Source organism: Vulpes lagopus, chromosome 22 (genome assembly GCF_018345385.1).
Source record: "Vulpes lagopus strain Blue_001 chromosome 22, ASM1834538v1, whole genome shotgun sequence".
Classification (NCBI taxonomy): Eukaryota; Metazoa; Chordata; class Mammalia; order Carnivora; family Canidae; genus Vulpes; species Vulpes lagopus.
In genome coordinates, this window is record NC_054845.1 from 15555639 (window position 1) to 15582947 (window position 27309).

The following is a 27309-nucleotide window of genomic DNA, read 5'->3' on the forward strand; positions in this document are numbered from 1 at the left end:
GAAATTATTTACAGTCCGTCAGTGATGATCCTTTAAACACTCAACCCAGAGACCCAAGCACATTCCCATTTTTATGAAGGGAACTTGACTTTCTGCTCACAAGACCAGCACCCAGGAAGTTGGTGCTTCAAGGAACAGAACCCAGCCCAGCAACTGGGGGTCTGTTGTTGTCATTATCTAACCAGAGGCCACCCATTTGCTGGTAGCTGTTTCCTGTGATAAGCTCTGCAGACCAGCTTCCTGTAAACTCTTATTTTGATCATGCAGCAGACTTTGCCAGCAACAAAATATTGCTTCAGTCCCTTTATGAGGTCATTTGACTCTCCTGTGTGTTCTGTAGTGATGGGAGAAGAGCTGCCCACCTGGCTGCTTACCCTTCTCCACCACCGGAGTCCCAGAGTTAGCCATGTGCTTCTGCATTTTTTTCCTATTCATAATCCCCCTATCTCTCATCCACCTTGCGCTCGAAGCCTTTTCTAGTGAAAGGATAGAATAAACCCATGTGCCTTATGTACAACGAGGGATAAGGCATAAAGAGTTGCCTCTTTCTGGCTACTTGTAGTTTAAAAACAGGAAAGCCACTAGGCAAAAAATAAATATTTAGGAGTAGATATCAAGTGCTTGGAACCGGTTGGAAAAATATTTTGGGGGCTGCATTGTGTATATATATATATATATATATATATATATATATATATATATATATATTTTGCATTGTGTGTGCACACACACAATGCAGCAGAATGTGGCCTGGGGATTCTCAGAAACCTACCAGGAAGGTGAGCACATTTTTTGAAGTCATATTTTATAGCATATACATTTGTTTCTAGGCATTGACTATTGATTGGGGGCAGGAGGAAAAGATGATTTCCTTGATGCAGTCAATGCCTAATGTCTAGGGCTCCATTCTCAGGATAACAGTGTGACCTGGCCATAAGCCCATCCACTGAGAGTGCTTTTCCCTGAGGGAAGATGGGTGTTCCAAGGATGGGAAAACATGGCAGAGAATGCATGCTCACTTCACTCACGGTCACATTATCTGCTTCCTCCTAAGAGACCTCTGGGTCCTTAAGTAACTTCCCAGTCATCAAATCAGTCTTTATTAAATTTTCACATGCACTTAGTTTTAGATTCAATTTGAAATGTGCTCCAAGGAGCATCATATGGACTAAATAATTAGCTAAAGAGAAATGGAACAGAATAGATTTTAGACTATGGCACAGAACAGTGTCTCTCCACTACCCTCAGTAGTAATTGTCTTTTAATGTGACACAATGAGCAATATTTTTATTTTGAGTTATACCCTTATTTTCATTTGTATTGAAAGGAAAAACAGTTGAATCAGTGGTTTCAGGTATATTTTTGCTTAGAAGAAGCTAAAACACTACATACCTGTTTCATACCTTGAAACACAAAGGTTTCAAACAGTGGGCCGATTTAAAAACTATATATTAAGGAAGTAACAGTGCAAGGATATTGTAAGAATCCAAAATGTTATACTCAAGTGACTGAAGTTTGAGGAACACTGCCAATATTAGCAGAGCATTACTGCATATCAACAATCCTGGGTTGACTCTTGGTTCTGCAAAGGATATGCTAGACAGCCTTTGGCAAGTCGCATCCCTCTGAGCCACAGTTTACTCAAGTACAACGGTAGCCTGAAAAGAGATCTCTAACTTCCCTTCCAATTCTAGTGTGTGATGATTTATCCATATTTAATGTTACCTTCCGTAACTTATGGGCAGGGTATGGGGAAATAAAGTCAGCCTGGTCAACGGTGATGTCATGGCTAGACACACATCAGCATTAAGTTAGCTCCTGGATTATCCAAAAGCAGGGAGGTATAGAGGAAAGTCCACTGGATTGAGAGTCAGGGGAACTGGGAGCCAGCTCTGCCATTTACTCTGCCCCTGGGCCTTCACAAAGTCATGTGGACTCTTTGAGCCTTGAGTTCTCTATTTGTGAGGGCAAAGGGTCATGATGGTGAATGATACCTATTCCATTACTATGCAGTCTTGTTGGACAGCTCAAATTCAGTGCATATAAAGTGAAATTCTATACAAACCTAAACTTCTTCTACCACCTTTTTCTGTCTTATCATTTCATCATTTTAAAATAGTGTGGTGGTACGTATAACTCTATTGTAATCAGATAGAATTGCTTAAAAAGTAAAAGGTTAAGCGATGCCTGGGTGGCACAGTTAAGCATCCAACTCTTGATTTCAGCTCAGGTCTTGATCTCAGGCTTGTGAGTTCAAGCACCGTGTCAGGCTCCACACCCAGGTTAAGTTCAAGATGGTCAATACTGATCATTTTTAATAGCTCAGATAAAATGTTTAATGTTGGAGAAGGAATCATGAATTGGTTCATTATGGATACCCCAGAAAACCCTCACCTAGCAGTCACCTCAAAATCTTGCTATGGTTATAAGTTTTAACCATTTCCTCTTCTAAACCTATAATCAGAGTGGAAGATGAGATAGATATACTATTTATCAATTGCACTGAGCTCTGCTTTGTGTGAGGTTCCTCTCCATTGGCACAGTACCCAACTGGATATGCAATCCCAGATTACAACTGTCACGAGGTTTATGTACTTTATTCCCCTAGGATAGCCAGGTTACACTTTCAGACTACAGCCTGTTGAATTAGGATTATAGCTATTTTTTGCCTTTACCAAGTTACCCAGCTTTCTTCTCTGATTTGCTAGGTGACGAGGAAGCAAATATTGGTAGAAGTTGATATAAAGAGCACACATCTAATACGGAGGACACAGCAGAGAAAGTAGAGTCACAGAGTGTAAAGTGTGGAGTCATTTAATGTGATGTCCATAATCCCAAAGTTGGGAGTCATCTCTGAATTTATATTGCATTGCAGAAATGGATGCCCAAAATGTTGTAAAGTGGGGAGTGTTTTTAAACATATTTTAAGCAAAAGTTAAGTCTCTAAATGTGGAAACTTCAGTTGTCTAGAATATCCCCTTATGTAAACCATCTCGTTTCCTTATGTGAAATGATAGGACTTATTACCCTTTCCTCATTTCAACACAGTGCTGGTTGTCCTCCACCTGAAACATCCAATTTGCTATTCTCTTATAAATCAGATTTTTATTACAGAATAAATAACTCCTGTTTTTTTTTAAAGATTTATTTTAGAGTGAGCACAAGTCGGGGGAGGGGTAGAGGAAGAGGAAGAGAGAGAAAACTCAAGAAGACTCCCCACTGAGCAAGGAGCCCGACGTGGGGCTTGATCTCAGGGACTTGGCATCATGACCTGAGCTGAAATCAAGAGCCTGCCACTCAACCTACTGAGCTACCCAGGTGTCTCATAACCCTTGTTCTAAGTAATACTGCAAAGCTATCTTATTTTTCCTCCTGCAAAGAAATTTCTAGGCTAATGACTTGGGTTAGGAGAATTAAGTTACTCATCTAGTTATGGAACATCTGAATGATCAGGAACCAGGAGACTGGTCTGTGGATTCTGGGCCAGTGCTTTTCCCTGGATCTCAAAGTTTCTCCTCAGTTGGCCTTGGGTTGCCCTGTTGCCCAACTCACTTGTCTTCTTGGGAGATGTGGCAACTGACATTTACAACTTTCTAAAACATTTTCCTGGCCCCTACATTGCCTACTCTTTCTTGTAACTTAAGTTTTATTAGGGTGAGGGCATAACCACTCAGGTCCCCTTCCAGACCCACCACAACCATCCTTACACCTGCTTTCCTATTCAGAGACTGGGACGGGATATGTCTGTGCCAACAAACGAAGTTCAGTCACTGCAGCCACAGTTTTTTGTGTGAAAATTTATGGAAGAGTTTCTTGTCAGATTCATTTGATGAGGGGCTGAAATTACTCACCATTGTATCCGTTCCCAAATCCAAAGCTTGAAAAGAGAGCTCGAGGAGCGATGTGTCCTCCTAAGTGAGAAAGGTGTTTCCTGTTGTTTCCAGTGAATGATACCACTTCTCTTGGGGACTCGCCCTGCAAGGGAGGCTGGGATAATAACACCAGTTAGGTTCTCTACCTTCCTCCTCACCTGGATATTCTTTCCTGGAGGTGGTGCGTGGAAGAGAAGATTTTAGTGAGCGTTCTTTTTGGTTCTGTGAGTTTTCCCTAGAGTTTTCATCTGCCTCTTTTCAGTGTTTGTGGTTGCTTATGTTTGCATCTACCTTCTTGCCCTGCATGTGGCCACCTGAAGTCCTCCACCTCTGCTCAGCCATCTCTGCTTTACTTTGTTCCCAACCATCTCCTGTGTGCTGACTTGTCCGTCCCCTCACCTCACTTATTCCCTCCAGCCTTGGCCCTTCTTCCCTCCTCCACAAACAATTTCCAGTTATCCTTTCCAAATATGCTCCTATGTAACACTGTCCCAGAACAAACTTGCCCCTTCTCTTATCAAATAAACTGCTTTCAATAAGCCTCTCCTAACTCCCGAAACAAACATCCCATAATCCACCTCGCTCTAAAATATTGCTTTTCATAACCTCCAACCATTTGCTCTCCTCCCCTCAAAGAAACAAACTGTCTTCAGAGTTCCTTCTTATTTGGGCACAGAGCTACCTCAGTGAAACCGTAAAACACACACACACACACACACACACACACACACACACACACACGACCAACAACCTCCCGAACAAAGAAAAATGACCTAATATAATCTTGCCTTCCCTTTCCCTCCCTGAGAAAGAAAACTCTCGTGAGGTATATAAGGACCCATTTGTGTCTCAGGATTTTCTTCTTCCTGATGAAATAAGCTAAGGAGAAATACAGTAAGGCATTCCAAGGCCAAACACATTCTACTGTTTATTACACATATTACATTCTTAAATAAAAATGCGTCACATAACATTTTTTGCATAGATATCTTACAATATACCAATTTAAAAAAGAATTATGAAACAGACCAGTAACAAAAATAAATTTTTTCTTCATTAATAATTTTGTAACATTAACATACCACCATCATATAATACAAATAATAGTTTTAAATCTTAAGACTTTTGTACAGCAAAAAAACTTGACAAAGTAATATATTTATATATATATATAAAAAGCTTAAAAAAAATAAAATGTCAAAAAAAGGCATAACCGAGGGCTATAAGACTGGGTACTTCTGTGATATATTATAAATACCAGAGAAGGCCTGAGAGAATGTGACCGGGGGAGGCGGGGGAGGGGAGGGGGCTGGGAGGAGGTCTCTCCGAACACACTTGTTAGACACATCTGGCAAAAAGAAAATGTATAGTGCAAAAACAAATTTCTTCAAGCAACTGTTAAGAGGAGAATAGAGACTGGAAAGCAAAGTGGTGGTGGCTGGGGAGTTGTGTGGCGGGAATGGGGACAGAGTGATGAGAGAGAAGGGGGTTTGGGGGGTATTTATGGAAAGGAAGGGGAGGCTGCAAAAACATTAAACATTTATTTTTGCCTCTGTGTTAGCAAGGAGATCTTGGCCATAATAGGTGTATTTTTCCTCCCTGGAATGAAGCAGAAGTGAAAGATAAGGAAATTAAACCAAGTCTGGGTTTAGATAGGAAATGCATGCTGGAAAAAACTAAAATCAAATCAAAAGGTTGAGAACCAGCCAATGAGCCCCAAAGCCTTTCAGGAGCTAGATTTGCAGAAATCATTCTGCCTCCAGTCCAAAGGCCTAGGATTAAAATGTCCCCTCTCCCCACCCTCCGCCCCTCCCCTCCATGTGGAACTCCCAGTGTGGTTTCAATATACTGGCATTATAAGCATCCATCCCCCCCAAAAGATATTAGGCACTGGTGGCTACTCCTCTTAAACATCAGTAGCCTGTTTTCCTTCTGCGAAGGTACAATAGGTACATCTGCACACGTGCATGGCATGTGCACACATACCACCCTCATTATTCTGACGTGGGGTCCATTTTATGGCAGTAGACAGAAGCTGGAGTCAAAGCAATTTACGATTCCAAAGCTTACAGTTGAAAAAAATTGTATAAACAGTCCCCAACAAAGAACGTATCACCCTTCCCTCATGACCGCTGAGAGGGAGCCCTGTTTGAAAAGAGTATCTGGTTTGGGATATTAGTGAAGTGATGGCCCAGGATTTCGCTCTCCCGTTTTCTGATACCTGTTTCCCGAGGACTTATAAACGCAAATGCAAAACACCTGAAGAATACAGTACTCTATTGGAAGGGCGCGCATAAGAAAGTGAATTGCAGCTTGATTTTCCCCCTGTTCCTTCCGGGATCTATTAGGAACCAGCAGAGGGGACATAAGAGTGTTAAAAGCAAGAGAAAACCCTGAAGCCTCAGGCCATTAGTCACAGGATCTCACATTTACAAGCAGTTTTTGTTTCCTTGGACACATTTTTGTTGTTCTATCTCAAGTATTCCCAAAGATCCTCACTGAGGAAAGTAGGCCATCAAAGAGGCATTGATGGACGCTCAGGCCAGCCCCACTAGTTTTCCAAACTGAGATATCACCATGTTTACCGAAATGTAACCCAGACTCAGAATTCGAATTCTCTCCTCCTGCCCCCACCCCACGCTTGGCAGGTGGCCAGTTCTGGAAGATGCCAGGGAAAGCTTCCACAAGTACATTTCAAACAGGTTCCACTTAACGAATTTTCACTTTGGCAAAGATCCGGGTGCAAAATTATGGCCAGAAATGCCGGCCCTCATCAGATCTTTTAAAAAGAAAGAAAGAATGAACCTGATTTTTGCAGTTAAATACGTTGCATCTCTCTGACTTTCCCTACCTTCTTCCTTCTCCTAAAACCAAACTCATGCAAAAGAAAGGACAAAAGCACTGTGCACTGTATTTTATATTTTATGAAGCGACTTCCATCGAGGAAATCACTTTGAATCAATGAAACTGATCACTAAGATGTTGTCATTGTTGCCGGTTGAGTTAATTTCTTTTGACTTTGCCATCAAATTCAGGCACGGGGGCTATGGGCGGAATGTTCTGAATGCACTAGGTGAGCTGCCCTGAAAGTCCCATTTATTTCCCCTTTGATGCAAATAGACATGGCTAATCTGGAAGCTTTATCCCAAACTAAAGCCCCTAAAAAAACCTTCTCTGGCTTCTGGATTCAAAGAAGATTTTTTTAAAAGTAGGAATCAGTTCTGCGAATCGTGCGTGAGGTTGGCTGTCTTTTTACCCTGTTATAATCAGGCAATCTAAGATGTAAAAAGGGCACAAGAGGTGCAGGAGGGGAGGAGACAGGGGATTTGAAGGGCTTTGCAAGGGAAAGCACACAGAAGGGAGAAGGAAATGGTCAGCATGAAGTTCATTTTGGGGTCTCCGATATTTTTATAAAATGCAGCTTTGTCACGGAATCTGAACATTTCTTTTTCTGGACATAGTACTCATCACCACCAGGCTTTAAGCTGGGCCAATTAACCATTAGTGGGGCAGGAGGCCAGTAGCTAGGAGAAGCATCATAATTTCATGTTTCCACATCTTTGACTTACAGCCATGTGGTAGGAGAAAGAAGCACAACTTGAAATAAAGAAAATTGTCAATGGCTTAGAAACACTCTTTCTCTATACATCGAACTCTGAACCCTGGATCAAATGTGCTTGAGAGGACAACCACAAGAAACACCATGCTAGGTTTTTCCTTCCAAATTTGGGATCCCCGGGAATGTCAGGAGGTGACAATTTAAATGAGAAAGCGGTTTGATGTGTTTTAAATGTCCAGTAAAGCACTATTTTAAATAACCTGTCCTCCTGGGAGCCAAGTATTTTCAGATGGTTATTTCTTGGAAAGCCTGTTTGCTCTGGCAGGCTCTTACCAACCACCTCTGCCATTTCAGAGATGATGGACATTTTATCACAAATCCGTTTCCAAAATGATTGGCGCTACCCTTGCTGTTATGGATAGGTTATCATTCACAGGTGTCAAATGGGCTAGAGAAGAACAGTTTCCAAGCCATACACTTAGCACCCACCAAATTTCAGGCCAATTCTCACAGTCCACAAATGACTCTGAAGCAAGCAAGCCCCACCATCATGGTTCAGTGCACCCTGCTCTGAGAAAGGTCAGGAGCACAGTACAAAGGACCTCACTGATACAAAAGAGAGAGGAATCACTGAACATTTCAGACACTGATGAGGACCAAAGGGTCTTTGTTCTGCCACATTCAAATGAGAACTTTTCAAGACCACAGATGACAACAGGGAGCAAACAAGCAATGATTACTCTTTTGCATTCTTTTTTTTTTAAACTTTCTTTTTAATAGAGCCTTGCATTGGTCAGTTCAAAAATTAAATTCAGTATTATAAACCCTTAATAATAGCATTTCGAGAGGCAAGAGCAGCTCCAGCTGGGGAGAGGACATTTGTAAATCGTGGCAGCCACGGCTAATGCCATCACTGGTATGTGCGTGCATTCATGCTGGAGGCTGCTACAGAAAGGGAAATCAACGAACCAACAAAATCTGGGGTGTCTAAAGTTTCATCTAGTGCACTGACTGGAGGCGCTACAGTTTAATACAGCTGAGGTTTAAGGTCCCTCACACATCCTTCATCCAGAAAGGATGCACCACACATTCAAATATAATCCCATGATACGCCCTGATGGACTGGCCACAAAATGCACTCAAATGCAGTAGAGAACTACGAGATTGTCAGCAAGCAGTGCTCCAGAAAATGTTTCTAAGTCATGTCTAGTTTTAAATCTTTGGAATAAAACTGATTTTTTTTTTTTTTAAATACCCTCCAACTAACATATACAGAATTGCCTCCGGCAAATGGGCAGATTTTATGTGTGTGTGTTTTAGGGTGGTTTTTCTTTTTTGTTGTTGTTGTTGTTGTTGGTTTTTGTTCTTGTTGTTGCTGTTGTTGCTGTTGTTTTGGTTTTTGGTCTACATTGAAAAAGGGGAAAAGAGAAAGAAAACTTTAAGGGCCAGACCTCAGAATGCCCAGGTGTCCCATCGGTAGCTACCGCATTTGTAATCAGGAGGCTCCTTTACCCTTTGACGGGCACTTTCAACATTTCGGGGAAGTCAAAGGTTGTAGAAAGCTGAGAAACCAAATGCCAAGGATCTTGAAGGTTGCTGTCATACATGTATTTGTGTTTCTTATATTATTATTTCCTTTTAAAGACTTCAGTTTTGCATCCCAAATAGGTATGGGGCGGCATTTTAACAGTCAATGAGTCAAACAGTCAAAGGAGGGCAGAAGGGGAGCCAGCTGGTATGAAGGAGCAGCAACCATGTGCGGACCAAATGCCATTTTTGTTTTTTAGACGTGTCTTGAAGGGATGGTCCCAGAATATACAAAATATACAATCTGTCCTAATAACCACCCCGCTTGCTTGCATAGGCCATTTAATGGTCCTAAAGGCAGTCTTTGGAGTTGAGGCCAGTGCCAGCTAGCTAAGAATGCGGGTAGATAGAGACCGATATTGGATGTGTGTGGGATGAAAAGTGAGGAATGTGAACCCCCTTGGAGTCAGCTTTTGCAGAGTAAATGTGAGGCCTCTGTTGATCCTGGGTGCTCTAGGTCACAAAGTCATGGTGGGTCTAGCCAAAAAGAATTAGAAACATGTCTCTCCTTTCAGACAGACCATGAGAGAAACTTCTCAACCCTTTCCTTAAATGTCCACCCTTCATTCCCACAATGGCATTTTGAATTGTGTGTTTTAACAAGTGGGGGAGTATGAGCTCAGTGGGTATGAGAGAGGAAGATAGGATGATATTTTCGGAAGCCACTAGACTCAGGAGGCATCCTCAGTTTTCCCCACTCCTGGAAAGAGTGATATTTTTTGGCTTTTTGTCAGGTCATAACCCAGAGTTAGGTTAATTATGCAGCTGCCCTTTGAGACTAGCAACATCTATGCTGAGACTGGTTATAGGGCAGCAATGACACCCAGCACGGGGTTGATCACTATGCGCTGAGGTCATGATGCCTCAAGGGGGATGAGAGAACTGTGATGTCCCATCTGATTGGCTGCTTCGAGAGCTGGACATCCAGGTGCCGAGAAAGTCCTGGAGAGGTTTAGTCCATGGAGAAAAGATAAAACATTTAAGCTTCCAAATAAGCTTTTCAAGTTTTCGTTAGCAAAAACAGAGAGATTAAAAAGAAAAAATCTAGCACTGGCAATAAGGTGAGGCTCAAGGGATATACTGTGACTTATCATCAAGGACTTTATTCTCTTGGCCACTTTGCAGTCATGCTAGAAGTTTCCAGAATCCCTAGTGCATATGGTGTGCAAGAGTCAAAAAGTAAGAAAAGAAAACTCCTCCCTTGAGAGTGAAGTCTAGAGAAATGCAGGCCAGAAAGGTGTATGGTGTTATTCCAGTCTGCCGCCGCTAAGGCCGTTGGTATCGACTCGAAAGATCTCAATAGTACTAAGGAGAACCAAAACCGATCAACAGTTCTGTGAGGAAGTTGGACGCACGGAATAGGAGGACTTTTCACACACAAAGGACAAATAAACCAAGAGTTAATTTTGGCTACCAAACTGCAATTTGGTTTTCTAGGTCATTTTCCCCCAACTATTTAAAAAGAAACATTAGTGCTACACATATGCAACTTTACGACGTTGTATTCTCCTATCAAGTTGCACTGAGAAGCAAGTTAAATAAGCCCCTCTTACTGCCGTCCACCTGCAGAGACGTCACATCCGTTTTCTTTGATTTCCATTGGCAACAGCGGGAAATAATTCCAATAGTGCTGAAGTAAGCAGCCAGTCTGCCTTGCTGAGTTCACCTGGTTTCCTTCTTCTTCGTCTTCTACCATCTGGCAAGGGCAAGGCATAAAGAATAGACGTATATATTTTAAATATAGCTGAGTGCATGACAGTGCGTGTGTGTGGGTCTATGTGAGTGCATGTGTGTGTGTGTGTCTGTGTGTGTGTGTGTGTGTGCGTGTACACAGAGGTTTATGAGTGAGAACTTTCTTCTGCGAGGCAATGGATCCCCGCCTGAAGTCCAGTCCCCTGCCTCACGGCATTTCCTTCAGACAACGGCCGACGCCATGGCAACTCTGGCCTTTAGGGGTTTTAGATATGTCTCTTCATGTGGAGGGCAAGATGGTCAGACCTGGAAAAACACCTAGGAAATATAAACAACAACAAGGATATAAGAGGGGTCCAGGCAACAACCTCAACTTCCAGCACCCCTTAGAAAATGATTAACCCTACCTCAACAAGGCAGTACATATGTCCTAAGAAACAAGGTGGTGTGTGGGAAAGGTGAGCTCAGGGTCAGACTGCGTGGGTTTGAACCCCCAGTTCTTCCCATCCTTGTGTGACTCTGAGCATGTTAACCTTTCTGTGCCTTCATTCCTTGTCAGTAAAATGGGGATAATTGTAGCACTCGCTGCATGGGCTGGTGTATGGGGATTAAATAAGATGATCTATGTAAAGTGCTTAGAATATTGCCTCACACATAGTAAGATGTCAGCAAATGTTAACTATTATCATAATCATCATTATTAAAGAAGAAACTACTATGAAGGCACTTCAGAAACACGGGACATACCCATATACCAGAAATATGGTAGAAAATGATTAGCTCATATTTTCCAATGGTGGAACTCTAACATTTCAACACCCAGAGTTGAATCTTGAACTTTATAATGAAGGCCCAGAAATGCTGCCTGTGATACCTACAGGTCTCTATTATACCAGTCAAGAAAAAGAATGGAGAAGTGAGTTCCCGTTTACTGAGAATGAGATAACATGCAGGCATGTACTAGGTATTTCTTCAACATTACCCAGTACCATTCTTGGCAACTATCCATGCTAAGCATTCACACCTCTTGTGTGTATGTGTGTGTGTGTGTGTGTGTGTGGTAAGGAAACTGAGGCAAGGGTCCTGTAGCTAGTGAGTGGTAGACCTGGAATTCAAACCCAGGCAGACCCGCAAGTCCACTCTTTTGAATGCCCATGCTTTCTAATGCCCAGTTTTCTTGGTGCCTGAGGTCCACCATTGAGTCTCTTCCTCAGCCTCAAAGTGGAGGCAGTGGTCATCTTCACTATCCTTTCCTTTGACACTCACAACTTGATCTTCTCTTGGGTAGCCATGCTCCTGCACTCCCAGTTGTATGGGGCTGACCCTTCTTCTAAGGCTAAAGCTATGACCATAGTGGTCTGCTTAAGCTATAGTCAAGTGACCCATCAAGGTTCATGAGAGCTAGTCCTGGAACACTGGAGAGCTAGTCCTGGAACTATTCAAAGGGAGAAGCTCTTTTCCCACTGGGGCTGCTATGCTACTAACACTGAAGGTGGAGATGCTGGTATCCATATGGCAATGTGGGAAAGAGACTGTTGAGAACAAAGTCAACAGAGAAAAATGGGCCAGAGGATAGAAAGAGAAAGAAAGAAGACTGATGACAACATCTGGAGACCCTGGATCCAGCCAAACCTAAAGACCAATCTAATTTTGGTCTTCTTAGTCAGTTGAACTAATAAATACTCTTCAAAGCTAATGTCAGTCTGAGTCAGGTTTCTGTATCATATAACTAATAGAGTGGGCATTTCTATATCCCCACAGCCTACCATCTAAGGCTCTGGCTAGAATCCCAGTAAAGTCAGCATATGAGATAGCAATCATTCCTAGCTCTGAGTGTGTGCTCTCCCTCTGGATTCTTTTCTTGAAACTGACCATCTCTTACCTGTGAGGATATTCCCAGGCTCTCCAGAGGCCCAAGACATGCTCGCAGTCCAACATTCTCGTTATGATGTTAACAAGCTGCCCTGTTAGCAAGATTTCCTGTTCAATGCAGGATTTCCCCATGTTTGTTCATTCTTAAAACAAACAAACAAAAAAATCTACCCTATCTCCTGACCCCAACATTCTCCACCCACTCTGTTTGTGTTGTTTTTTTTTTTTAAATAGGCACACACATGCAGGTTAGAACCCCAAGGAAATGAAGCAAAACAGAACCATGGCAAAATTGGAGATACTTAAGAATGGGAAGGTATTGTAGAAAATAATCTAACCCAATAACTTCTTGAGTAATAATAATTCTAATTATACCCACTTATTTCAGGCCCTAATTTAATATCAACAAGATATTTGGATAATCGCTTAGAGTGCCATCTGAAGGGGATTTAATTTACCATAAAACACTGATAAATATTCTTTAAAAGTAAGTGCTTGATGTCACTAGTATACAGAATAGCAATACAGCCTATAGGGAATTCGGCAGTTAACTCCCGTGACTTTGTCTTATCCTGAGGGCTCGCTCACTGCCTGTTCTCTTTCTTCCCTCCCTCCCTCCCTGTCTCCTTTCTTACCTCCCTCCTTCCTTCCTTCATATCAACAGCCTAGAGAAAGAAGATCTAAGTTGGGAAGTTCTTTTTGTAGGCATTTCCTTTTTAAAGTTAACATCCTTAACAAGAACTCTATAAAGAAGATGCCATTCTTATCCCTTCCACCAGCTGAGATAGTCATCAAAAAGAGGCAAAGTCAAAATCTGAACCCCAGTAGTGTGACTCTGGAGCCCATGTTCTAGCCACACCTGCTCTTTAAACTGAGAAGAAGGGAGAGCTAAACTGTCAGTTTAAGGAGTCTGTAGTAGGTAGAATAATGGGTTCCCCCTCAACCAAATATCTACACCTAATCCCTGGAAACTGTAAATATGTTACGTGATGTGGTAAAGGGGAATTAGGGCTGTGGATGGAATTAATTTGCTAACCAGCTGATTCTAAAATAGGAAGATTATTCTGGATTATCTGGTAGGGCCAATGTCATCTTGAATATCCTTGAAAATGGAAGAGGGAGTTGAAAGAGAACACAGAAGCAGCATGAGAAGGACTCAACAGCTTGGTTGATGGAGGGATGGGGTAAGCAGGCAAGAAATGTGGGCCACCTCTAGAAGCTGGAAAAGATGAGGAAATGGATTCTCTCTAGAGCGTCTAGAAAAAAACACAGCACTGCCAATACCCTGATTATACCCATCTGACCTTCTAACCCACAGGTTACCTATAAGATGTTACCTAAAAGGTACAACATTTGTCAAGTTAAACAAAGATCATACTAAATTTGTGGCAATTGATAATGGTAGCAACTAGAAAATGAATCCAGAAGTCAGTCTAGTCAGACCTGAGCAGTGACACCTGTGAGAAAGCAACAAAACAAAACATCCTGCCTGTCTGAGAGAGGAACATAAGGATTGGAGATAGTAGAGGTGAAGGAAAGATCTTGGCCTGGGGACAAAACTTCTTTCTTTTCCTTTCTAATTCCTGGAGACCTAAGGGAAAATAGCATTCTTGATACAGAATTTCATTTGCAGAAACCATTCATGATGATGATGATGCATTCCAGACTTTTCTTGATGTATGCATTCCAGACTTTTCTTCTGCCTTTGCCCATTGCCTAGTGTGTGCTGGGTATCTAGCAATATATGTACAAGCATCTATCTTTATGCTTCGAGATCTTGCAGGGAAAAAGAAAAGTTAAAAAAGAAAACAACAAGTTTTTAATGTGGTGTGAAATCTAACTGTACTCCTCCCAAACTGAACCAGCACTGTTATTTTTTCAGATTCTTGGAAGTAGATGGTGCCTAGAATTTAGACTAGGTCTCTCACCATTGGGGTTTTACTTAAATTCAATATACCAGCAAGCTACTTAGTCAGGATTAATTTATATTTATTAATTTACACTTACTGAGCTCCATATAAGAATAGTAAAAGGTAATAGATAAACTCACCACCTAGAAATGTGGGATCAGATAATTCTAAGAGTAATATACCCCCAGAAGGTATTTATGACTATACAGTCCTCGGACCACCTTAAATAAGAAGGTCCTTAATGATTGAAATTTGTTCATTATAGAGAACTAGTCAAACCTTTATTGCCATTTCCCTGGGTTTATGGAAAAGGCACAGTAAAGGCATGTGGGTATTAAAGCAACCCTCCAGGACACCAAAGGGGCTAGATATGGGTTGGTATTTGTTACTGCCTATAAGTAGATCGATTCAGAGATCAAAATGTGTCCTTCCGACCGCCCAAGATCTTGAAGGTACTACTCTGATAGCAGTCTCCCTGAGTTATAACTGTGCTCAGCTGACAGAACGATAGCCTGTGTAAACCACTGGTAGAAATAGAGCCCTGTTTACCATCAGTAGCAGCCTCATGCTGTATGGGCTGGGAAACAGGGCTCACTCCTCTAGGGTGAGCAGCTGGTCCCTCCATGGCTTATGGTTCAGTCTGATGGCCAGGAAGTGGGAGAGCCTCGCTGCTTTCTCCCCCAGCTCAGACCTGAAGCCAGAGGTCACAAAACCCAATGTCTTCAGGGGCCCACAGATAAAGGAAATGAGTGCAATGGGTTAAGGACTATCTGGTTCTACTTTTGATAAGGCACGGATATGAAGAAATACCACTCTTCTGTAAGAGGACAAAACTGAGCAAGCACAATGATGATGGCAACTGATGGTATGGCTTCATATTGGGGAGACCGCAGGAAGTGGTGGGAACAGTGAGAAATTAGTGATCACATGACCATCACAAATGGGTAGTGATTACTATTTAGGTTCAGAAAATTATGGCCACATGGGAATGTGAGCCCAGTGTTACCAGATCTCCTGGTTTTTCCAGACAAAGCCAGAGATGCAGACATTTTTGTGGCATCTAGTAATTTTAAAAGTAAGTAAAGCAAATAAACAAAAACTCATTTATTTTTTTCAATCTACCCAATAGCAAAATAAAAGTACAAATTAGACTTGGTATATGCTTTAAAGACAGAAAGCCCCAAACCTAGCTTAGCCTCTAGAGTGGTCTGATTTCTCAAATTATAAGAAAGCAAGACAGAGGTTTCTTAACGCTTATTATACACAGTGTGTTACCAACAGGATTCAGAGTCCTGCTAAGGGCTACAGATGCCCTCTTTTCTGAAGGTAAAAATCCACTAAGGAATGCCAGCTTCCAGTCACGCCAGGCTTTCCTTTCATCTGCTTTGGGACCACTCCAATTCCCCATGCCACCTCCTGGACCTGCTCTATTCTTAGCACAATCGCTGCAATTGAAATGTAAGGTGCTGCTGGTCGTGAGACACTAATGAGAATCCAACCCTATATTTCTGACATTGTTGAAAATGCACTGACTCTTGGCCAATGCCACAGGACTTTGACCCAGATCTCCCCCAAATCACACTCTCCCCCAAATACCATGTCAGAATTTGTACCAACTGTTCAGCAAATTTCTAGCTCCAGGAACCATATATTTTGGTGAAGAAAAATAAAGAAAAAGACTAACCAAATTACCCATCTCTGACATCTTCCCTGATCCAGTTGGCTTGAAATATTTCACCACATAAATCATACAAATGGTCAGATTTAATCCTAGTATATCAACTGCTGGACAGTTGTAAATTCTTCAGTAAGTCAGTTGATCTGCAGAGAGGAATACTAACTCTGGCCATTTCCCAATAAGAATTCTTGGTCCATTTCTAAGGATGAATGCAATCTATAACGCACAATCTCCACGTAATAGCCTTATCACCCTTCAGGGATGGGCGACTTTTGTGTATGCCTACTACTACCATAGTTGACAACTCAGGGGATTCATCTTCATCCCAGTTGATATAATGCTCTTCCTTAAAGGACTGTGGGCAAAGAGTCACCCTCTATGCAGCTTCTTTATTAGTGGCCAGGAGTAGAGAGAAATGAACTTGAGATGGCAGTTGAGGGAAGATGTCAAATAAGAAGAAATATTACTGAAGTATAATCCTGTAGCAAAACAGCCACTGATTCACATAAATTCTGGGAGCCTTGGAGATAATGGGATAGAAATTAAAAAACAGGCTACATTCTTGGGTAGCAGAGGAGAGAACTCCAAGGGAATGAGAGACAATAGCTTTGTAAAGTGGACTTCCTCAGCCCTGGGGTGGGAGGTTATCTCTGAACTCCAGGAGGCATGGGGGCTTTATTTAGTTCTTAAAGAATGAAGATAAGAGGAAAATAGCCTCTTCAGGAAGAAGAAAAAAAGGAGAAAAAACATGAATGCTCCTTTATAAGCATCTTAAGGGAGCACCAAGCTAACTGGCCACCCATGAGATTTGGCCACTACCGCTCTGCTCTCCAAACAAACACATGCTACTACAGAGCAAGGCCTGGTGTAGGGAGGTGCCAGCACAGGGACTGGGAGGCAGGATGTGAAAGCGATCGCATTTCCTCCCACGGAGAGCCAGGCCTCTATGGACATCCTGCACACCCCTCCTGCCATCCTGCAAGCTGGGGAACCCTGAGGCTTTCAGGGCTTTTATCGTATTAGAAGCATTTTTCTCATCATAACTGAGACCTTTAGTATTGCATTAAAAAGATGGTTAATTTTCTTAAGCTTCCTTTTAAACACAGAAATAGGATTAGAAGGATAACATGCTCAGATGCAAGCCCATTATTTGATTATGTCTAAACCTAATCCTGCCTTCACCTTGGCCTGCAGAGTCTCCATTTTGGGGTTTATTGGTTGATAATGCCAGGGCTGTCAGATACTATTACTTGTGTAGTATCTGTTGCTACGTGCTCTTTCTTCCACCATCAAATGCTGAAGGTTGGAAATTGAATTATAGGATCAGTTCTCAAAGCTTCACCATCTTTTAGACCTTTGTACCTATTTTCAAAGGAGAAAGAATGATTCAGGCCCCCAAAGAATGGGGACTCTCTCCAGTAAATTCATTTGTAACAACGCTTCAGAGGAAAGCCTTATGTGTAACCTTCTTTCCGCTAAGCAGGCTTTCTATATTTTCACATGATTAAGAATCAAGAAAAATGGTATTGATGTTAATAAAAAGATCAGAAGGAACAGCTATACATGACCATTCCCTATCCTATTACTTTCCATATTATAGTAAAATCATCTATCATATCATCTCCCTGAGGGTAGGAACTGTGTCTCCTTGCCATGCATGGCTCCCATGATTCCCGGCCCAAAGCTGGTGTTCAGTACTTGTGTGACTGAACCAAGAATTCATCTCATCTCTGGATTATACACAAGAAGGCACCCTTATCCCATTGGTTTTCTCAGTGGAGAAGTAAAAGGCATTCACAGGCCTGAGTGTCTGAGGCAGAGGCTTGGGATAACCCCAGAAGCACACAGACAGCCCACCCCATGACCCACCTCACCTTCTCCCCTCCCCGTCCCAGCAGCTTCTAGGTTTCTTTACCTGTCGCAGTGGTTGCATTTAAAGGGCTTTGCACCTGTGTGTTTCCTGTAGTGCCTCGTGAGCTCATCACTTCGTGCAAAACGCCATTCACACCCTTCCCATGAGCACTTATAAGGCTTCTCACCTGCAAGAAGAGATGGAATGACCATGGTCAACACCAGGAACAAAATGGCCACAGGCCTCATTAGTTTCTCCTACCTATCTGTCGTCTTGGAAAAGAGTTATATTATAAATCAGTCTTGAAAGTCTACATTTCCTAATACAGTTTGTCACATTTTCTTTAGACTCCTGGTATTTTGTTGTTCCTGTCGTTGTTGTCGTTGTTTTAACCTTCAAAAATGGTTTCAGAGGATCTTCTAATCTGGTGCTGTCACTTCAGTTCCCATAGTCAGAATATTTCCTTCAACTGGTGAGGGATCAATTTTTATTTATTTTCTATTCCCTGGAGCACTTCGACCCCCACTGTCCAAGTAGAAAGGAAATGTGCTATTTTCATCTGAACCACAAATGCTTCTAATTCTATTTTTCTCCAGAACCTACAGTAATTTACCATTTCAGCCTTTTTAGCCTTCTCCCTCCTACCACAAACTGGAGCCAGGGAGCTGACGGACAAGGCAAACAGCTCAGGTCTCCCAGAACCACTGTTCCTTCCAGTAAATGGGAGTGGATGGACAGTCATGAGAAAGCACTACCATTCGAGAACAAAACAAAGATCACCTGATGATTCCTGGCGTTTATGTAGAATGTAGTCACAAAGTCCTGTTTGAGAAGCCCATAACCTAATTGCTCTAGAGCATTCATATTAGAGAGAGATACAGAGTATCACAAAATATTTTTAAAGCCAATTTGTAGAGCAAGGTTTTTGCCACACTGAAGCTGCTTGTAAGTACTGAAATTTGAGCTCTTGTGCTCAAGTGACCTTTTTGCACAGTAAATACAGATGGAGGGATATGTAAGAGAAAGTACATGATTTTTCCTTAGACCTTTTCTTTAACCCATCAACGTCTGTCATCAAACATGGCAAATATTTACCCTTCCAACTGTATGGTGGGCTGATTCTGATTAAGAAGAAAAATAGTCTTAAGAAATCCTGAGAGTTACTGAGCCCTCCTAACTGAAAGGCAGGTTAGCACAGTGGTTGTGAGCTCTGAAGATGACCTTCCAGGGCCCAGCTTTCAGCACTGCCCCTAACTGGGCTAAGTTTTTTTTTTTTTTTTAATATTTTATTTATTCATTCATGAGAGACACAGAGAGAGAGAGAGGCAGAGACAAAGGCAGAGGGAGAAGCAGGCTCCATGCAGGGAGCCCGACGTGGGACTTGATCTTGGGTCTCCAGGATCATGCCCTGGGCTGAAGGCTATGCTAAACCGCTGAGCCACCCAGGCTGCCCAACCCTGGGCTAAGTTAACAAACCTATCTGTGTCTCTGTTTTTCTAGAGATTATAGTAGTATGTAACTCAAAGTGCTTGGAGAGCATAACTTAATATATATATATATAATATATGTTGTATATATAATACATATATTAATATATAATATATATTATATATTAACATATATATTAACATATATTAATTAGAACACTGTCTGGCACACACATCACATCACTGGTAAATGTTATAAATTGCCAAACCTCAAATTTCAGGATACACAGGTGCCAAAGTAGTACTATGGCTGCCCCATTATTGCTCTATTTTTAATAGCTAGACCTTCACTAGGCAGCACATAAGGAGACATTGCCCAGGTACTATACTTGACCCACTTTCTTCTTTCCACCTTTTTCCTTCCCTTTAAACCTGACTACAAAGTGTTCACAATTCTTTATTTGTATCACCTAGAATTGAACCAAACATGATTGAAAATTTTATTTCATTAAATCGATGCCCTAGTGAGCCACTGCTCTATAAGGCCCATAGAGGAGAGAGGAATGAGAAACACAGGCATTTCTTTTAAAGAGAACCAAGAGGACATGAAGGAGGGCTAGAAGCACAGGAGGAAACCCATTCACTTTTGGAAATCAGAAAAAAAAAAAAAAAAAAAAGAATCACTGAGCAGTGTTAAAAGTTCACCTTCTGGATCCTTAAAGCCAAAATTTTAGAAAATTGTACCTGCTGAAGAGAAAGTAGCAGAAGGGGGTGGGGTGTCAAATCAACTTTGGAGTAACACACCTGGGATTGGAATTCATTACAGAATATGCCTCGGTGTCCTTCTTTGTCAAATGGGACTGAGTTCCCATGTTTGTTGTGAGATTTAAATATATCGTCATGTGTAGGACACATATCCTGAGCCTGATACACAGTAAATAATTTCAATTTATTTTTCTCTCATGTACACCTGTGCCCTCAGAAGCTGCGTAAAGGTTGTCACCCAAAACTTTCAGAGCTCAGGTTCCAGACAGCTGAGTCTGGAGTCACTCTGGGCAACCTAAATATTGGAAAAATAGTGTTTTTAAGTTTTAAATATTTTCTCAGCGTACTGATAAAAAATGTGCCAGAAAAACAGAGTGTTCTTTAGATCTACTCTGAAGGACTGGGATGCTGAGGGGAATTAAAGAGACCCCAGTTGGAGAGGTATGCCCTCCCTGAGAGGCGTGTTGGCATCATTTACTTAATGTGATTGATTGCCCACCAGGCACCATTACTTCAAGGAAATCTGGCACAAATAGAAAAGGAGAATGAGGCAACGTCAAAGACTTTAGAAATTCACAATGCCCTCCACATTCCTCCCCACAAGGCCTTCAAATGCAAGTAAAACTGGAGGTTCCTAGATCTCGGGGACCAAACACACCCCAAATGCAACAAGGCATCTAGAAATCCCATGACATTCTACAACAACAAGCAGAGACATCTAGTCCCCAAAATCAATCCCACAATCGAACTAACCCGTCCATCACTGGCAACCACATTTTGAAGGACACAGGAAGGACAGCGAGAAAATGGAGGTTCAAGTAGATGTCTTTGGGTATGTTTGAAAAATTGTTATTTCAAACTGTTTGGTTTTCCCCTTGCTGAATTTTTTTAAAATAGTTTCGTTTTTTATTTTGATAATTAAGGATTTAGTTACTTCCCAGAAACTAATGTAGACTCAATTAATTCTGGCACAAACCAACTATCCTATCCAGTGGCTATTTCAGTATTCCTGTTTGCCAGTGTATAGACAGAAACTACAGATAGTTTGACTTGGCTTTGAATTGTATCACCTAATGTTGTTTCCTGCTTGCAGCCAGAAGCAGTTCCTGTGGGTCCTAATATTTAGCCAAGATACAGTGCTTCATCAAGCTATTTTTCCAGTGTCTGATTCATTTACCTACAAGTTGCCATTTCTGCAAATACTCACTATTATTAACTTTAAAATAACCAAGAAAGAACTTGACCAAATGAGGGGGCAGTGCCTGATACAGACAGAGTTCAGAAATCAGAGGAGGAAAAAATATTAAAAATTGGGAATAAGACTTCATATTTAAGGCTCAGAAATGGTGGGGTTAGGCTGGCCTCATTTCTAGGTTCCATTCTGGCTTCTGTAAACCAGTGTCTACTTGAAAGGCAGCAGTGAAAATCCTCTATCAGTACTTTGCATGGCCAAGATCACACCTCCCTAGACACCAGCACCCACTGCTTGATGTCAGGGGCAGAGCCACCTATATCCACGATGCATTAGTTTTCATCTGAACAGCCTACCTAAAGATTTCTGTGTGTTTCATAAAAAGCTTAGGTTTTTTTTTTTTTCTCTATAGAAGAATGGCTTTCTTTCTAAAAGAATGGAAGAAAGGAAGAGAAAGGGGACAGAGGGAGGGAGGGAGGGAAGGAGGAAGAAAGCAAGGAGGGAAGAAAAAAGAGAAAAGGGTGGGCAGTTGTAACTAGAGCAGACTTCATGCAAAATCAGCTTATCTCCTTTATCCTGCCCTCTCTTTCACCCTCCTTCTCTTCTTGCTCCACTCCAGGCACTATTCCTGGGTAGAAGACAGAAAGTGGCATACCCTTGCCCAATGCTATACTGTATGGCACCTGGGATAATGCCTGCCTTTCAGCTCACTGCAACTCAATAATAACGATCAAAAATGCTCGAGAGGTCTATATGAGACAGGCAGATGGGAGAAAGGCTTAAAACATTAGGGCTCAAGTCTGGAAGGGGTGTGTGGATGAAGGCGGGCACATAACAAACCGGATGGATGAGAGAGCATGCCAATGCCTGCACAGTTCACAGGGCCAGAAGTGGAGACACTGTCAGAACCCACCCTCCTGAATTGCAGGGGGAATATCAGGATCTACTTTTCCTCTCTGGAAATTAACCCCAGGAGACGTGTTTCCCTCAGAGGTGATAGTAGGTCTAATCAGGTGTAAATACATTTATAGCCGTACGAGGGCTCTTAAGAAGAGCTAAGGATGCTTGAGAAACAGGACTTGACATTTAGCAAGGTTGAATCATGGCAAGAATTCATGCTCTCCCACAGAATGGCCTCTGAATTGGAATGTGGGCTAAACCAGTATGGCATTTTTTTAGTTTCTTACAGAGTAACTCTCTCCACATCACGATCATCAAATTTGATTGGTCAAAATGTACATAAATACTTTTGAACATGCACCTCCAATACAAGTAGATTTAGTCATGACTTGTACAAATGTACTGATGTCCTAACATATTAGGGTATTGTAAAATATGCTTTCAATACAGAAATTAAAAAGAATGGGAGTAAATTAAATACAAACGAAGCTTTACATTTTTCTTCCTGCATTCAAAAAGACTGCATTGTACACTTTACTTTAGAGGCCACTGCCCCATAGGGTAAGTGGAAACAGCTTGGTTCCAAGCTCCCTGGTCTCAGTGCTTCCAGACTTGGGCCCTATAGTCCGTTCTCCTTACAGCAGTCCTTTGAAAATATAAATCAGTGTGGGTGGGTCCTTCATAGGGGATATATTTCCATATAACTGGTTTCTCTGACATCCTCTAGATTTGATTTTGTGCATTGGAAAACATTCTATGAAGCATTCTACAGACCTCACCAGACTGCCAAAGAAGTTCATGACCCAAACAAGGTTAGGAAGAAATCATAGTGTGAATGTTTCAGTAGCTTCCTGTCATTCTCAGAATCCAAGTCAAAAGCCTCAGCAGCCCCGTAGTGTAGAGTCTTCTGATCTCATTTCCTACCCCCATTCTCAGGGCCTTTGCACGTACTAACCCTTGCTCTCTCACCTTATTCAGGTCCCTGCTCAAGAATGTCTCCTCCTCAGAGAGCCTTACCCTCAACCATCCTCCATAAGACAGCAGATTCTATCCCCTTCTCCATAACACTTAATTACTTTGAAATTAGACTACATATTGTTTTTGTATTATTGTTTGCTTCCCCTACCAGAATGTAAGTTTTGTGCAGGCATCTGTTTTGTTTGCTGTAATACTGAAGGCACTAAAGCAGGGCTTGGCTCAATGCAGTGAATGAATAAAGCATCCTGGTTCGTAACAGAGAATCAAGTGACACAGAGGGTAGGGCAGCTTGTGTGATTTCATCCCCTGGCTTTCTATGAATTGAACTGGCTTAAGAGTAGAAAATGTCATTTGTTGGCCAATCCTCTACTCCAGGGAATGAAGTATGGAACTACAATGGATTAAATATACCTTCACCATCAAAGATCACTTCCACTTCTTCGTGATCTTCCCCAGCCTAAAGAAAGGCATAGCCTCAAAATCTTCCTGTAATATTCAGCTCACACTTGGGACCACAGTCTCCTGAGCAACGTCCCCTCTGGGAAACCAAGTGCGTCATTTTATGGAACTCATTTATAAAGGTTCTCACTGAATATGTGTTTGGAAGAGCATGAGTGATACGTCAAATGTACCGCACCATAAATTTGCCTTTAAGATATAGGTCGTAGAATAAAATATGAACATGTCAGAATTGTGCATTCCAGGTTTAAAAGTGCCTTGAAAATATACATCGTTAATGCAAATTTTCTGCTTTTGTTTCCTGATCTGCAAATTTTCAAGTTCCTAATCCGATTCCTAGAGAGACTAGGACCTTGACATGCCCAGATTTCAGTTAAAACTAATTTTATCTATTGCTTCTTACGTTTAAAAAAATGTTACTGGATTTTTATTATTTGGGCTTGTCAAAGTCCTGGTCTCCTTAGGACTTGGATTAGGAACCTGAAATTTTGCAGATCAGGAAATGAAAAAGTAAAAAGGATAGGAGGAAGAACACTTACTTCATAATGGGTTTGTATTGCCACTGAGTACATCTAGAGGAAACCCAGCAATTGCTTTCACATCACACTCAGTAGCACTAGAGAATTTAAGCCACCTGGGGAATAAAGACACTGAGAGAGAGAAAATGTCACTAAGCTTTCTTAACACTGGAAAAAGAGTAAGCAGTAAACAGCACTCCACAGCTTGGCCATCCCTTCTCAGGGTATATGAATTGCAAGTAAAAAATACCCCAAGTTATTAACTGCTTTGGAAAACTGGCTCTGAGCTCTCTTGGATTCCAGCTGAACCTTCAATATTTTCTTTTATCAAGGCATTTGAGATAGGTGATTGTTGGAAAACAAGACAAAGGCTTTCTTTTCCAGAACTTCAGGAGCTTTTACAACAACTACATAAAACAAAATACACATTTATTTATGTTACACATTGATTTTTTTTTTTTTTTTCATTCATCCATTACTTGCTTACCCCAAACCTTCAAGGTGCTGGGACACCTGAGTGGCTGAATTTGCATAAAGCAGCAGTCATTGCACAGAGCACACACTTCTCCTCTTTTCTTTTATTTGTAAAACAACTAATAAAATAACTGGCCTAGGTCAGGTTAAATCCTTACAGCCTGGATCACCACCTAAGATGGCTGCTTAAAATGTATATTCTAAAAGTTAAACTATACCCTCAATAAGGAATAGCTCCTACTTCAGAATATGGAGACGGGTGGGAAAGAATTTTGACATAATCCCATAACTACTGACATCTGTGGTGTCTAGGATAGTAGCCACTAGCCACATGTGGCTATGAGCATTTGAAACGTGGCCAAAGTGACTAAAGAACTGAACTTCTAATTTATTTTTAATTAAAATAAAAACTGAAACATTATAAAGGATATTTTATACTCTTGTTTTGGTAGGACTACATTTAAATTTAACCACTGAAAATTCAGCATATGGATTTAAATATACCATAAGTACATAATACACACTGGGTTTCAGACTTTGTTTAAAAAAAGAATGTAAGCTATATCTCATTAATTTTTTCACCTTGACCTGACATTGAAATGATTATAATTTGGATATATTAGTTTAGGTAAAATATTATTAAAATTAATTTTACCTATTCCTTTTCACTTTTTAAAAAATGTGGCTACTAGAGAATTCTAAATTACATATACAACTTGCTTTCGATTTTAAACAGCACTGTTTTAAAATATATTTTCTCCAGGGAAATCCCATCATCACCTCAAGTGTAAACTTTTCCCCATGCCCAGACCAAAAAGCTTGTTACCACCTTGCCTTTCAGATCCATGAACCCTAACATGCATTAACTCCAAAACATCTCATCTCCGTCCACGGCTGAGCAGGCAAAGTCAAATACCTAGACTTCTGGTCTCATCCACTGAGAATGAAAATACAGCCTTCTCAGCCTGACAAGTTGGATTCAATCTACATTAATTGTCGGCTCAAATCTGTACCAAGCAATGACACTGCTGGAGATAAAGCTAAAACCAAAGGTCTCTGTAGTAGAGGAGTTCCCCCACGGTGAAGCCCCATGCATGTATACAAACTACACAAGGCCCACATGTTTGATAAAGGCATGTGCATGACATGTAGAGGAGGGAATCCCTAAAACTCTGTAGGAACACTAGGGCAGCCATCTCTAGGTGCCTCAATGAATCTGAATCATTGCTCTCTTGGAGAAAAATGGGCTCATTATCAAAAAAAAAAAAAAAGGACTAGCCATCAAAAGTCAGATTCTTCCTGTTTCACCTTTGCTGCCTAATAGCAATGTGGTTTTGAAGAGTCAGTAAACTTCTTTCGGATTTATTGTTTTTAACTGTGTGGGGAAGGAATAGAAAAAAATCTGTCCTACTTCCCTTTTAGTTATGAAGATTCAATGGAATCTAGCATAATGAAGTGATTGGTCAATTACAAAGTTCCAAATGCATGAAAGTTGTTATCATGATGATGGTGATATTGGAAGACAGTGTGCAGGCATTCGAAGGCCGGAGAAGGCTATGGGCATAGAGACTGTGTCAGGTCTGTTTGCAGGGCAAGCATGGAAAGGTTTCTCCACAAGACTTATAGACCCCAAGCATCACTTCTCAGATCTACCTTACCCTGTGAAGCACAGCCAGGAAATACACAAGATTAAGCAAATCTTTGGGGGCCAGCTTCCAATTTTAATGATTATTAACTTCTTCCAAGAAGTTTCTTTGGAAGTGAGGTGTTAGGTTTTTGGTAAATTTATTTGAAATGTTGGAGAAAGACTGGATTGGTCATGAAAACTGGCAACTACTTCAGATGTTGGATTAAGTATAGCTGTTGGCAACTGGAGTTTTTTCAACATGCAGCCTGTGATCCCAATGCATGTGTTTCATAAACCACAGCATGTTTCTCCTATGGCAAGGGGTCTCATAATATTCTCAAAGTCAAACTGAATATTTATTTAATTAAAAATGCATACACTGTTCTAATATTTTTAGGGGGCTGAGTGAGGTATAACTCATACTCTCCCTCCAAAACAACATCCCACAAGTTGTAGGATAGGTATTATTGAAATTCTCAAAAGACTGTAAACTCACTTATAAATTTAGACTCCAACACTCATACCTAAAGTTATATGTTCTCAAGTTGTGAAATAGATAAGCATGATCATGTAGGGAAACTACATGCTTTTCTGGCATGGAGGAGGTTAATTTCTTTCTTTTTTTTTCTTATTTTGGTTTTATCCTTGTCTTTGTTGTTGCTATTCAAGATTAATATTTTTTTGTATTTTTAAAAAAGATTTTGCTTATTTACTTATTTAGAGACCATGTGCATGTGCATGCAAACTGGGAGAAGAACACAGGGAGAGGGAGAGAGAGAACCTCAAGCAGCCTCTTCACGCAGCACAGAGCCCAGTGTGGGGCTTAAACCCATGACCCTGAGATCATGACCTGAACAGAAACCAAGAGTCAGATGCTCAACCAATTGAGCCATCCAGGTACCCCTCAAGATTAACTTTTAAAAATTATTTTATCAGCTTTTTCAGAG

At 41.2% G+C, this 27309-nt stretch overlaps 1 protein-coding gene across 4 annotated transcripts in view; it reads right to left on the bottom strand.

Moving 5' to 3' along the window:
- Nucleotides 1–4787: 4787 nt before the first annotated feature.
- KLF7 (Kruppel like factor 7) overlaps nt 4788–27309 on the bottom strand; it is a 91028-nt gene continuing 68506 nt past the window's right edge. For all 4 annotated transcript variants that reach the window (XM_041737266.1, XM_041737267.1, XM_041737264.1 and 1 more), the window contains 2 exons: nt 18086–18209; nt 4788–11028 (listed from right to left, as the gene is read on the bottom strand). In XM_041737266.1, coding sequence (XP_041593200.1) covers nt 10977–11028; nt 18086–18209 — 176 coding nt within the window. In that variant the 3' untranslated portion in view covers nt 4788–10976. The remainder of the gene's footprint in view (nt 11029–18085; nt 18210–27309) is intronic.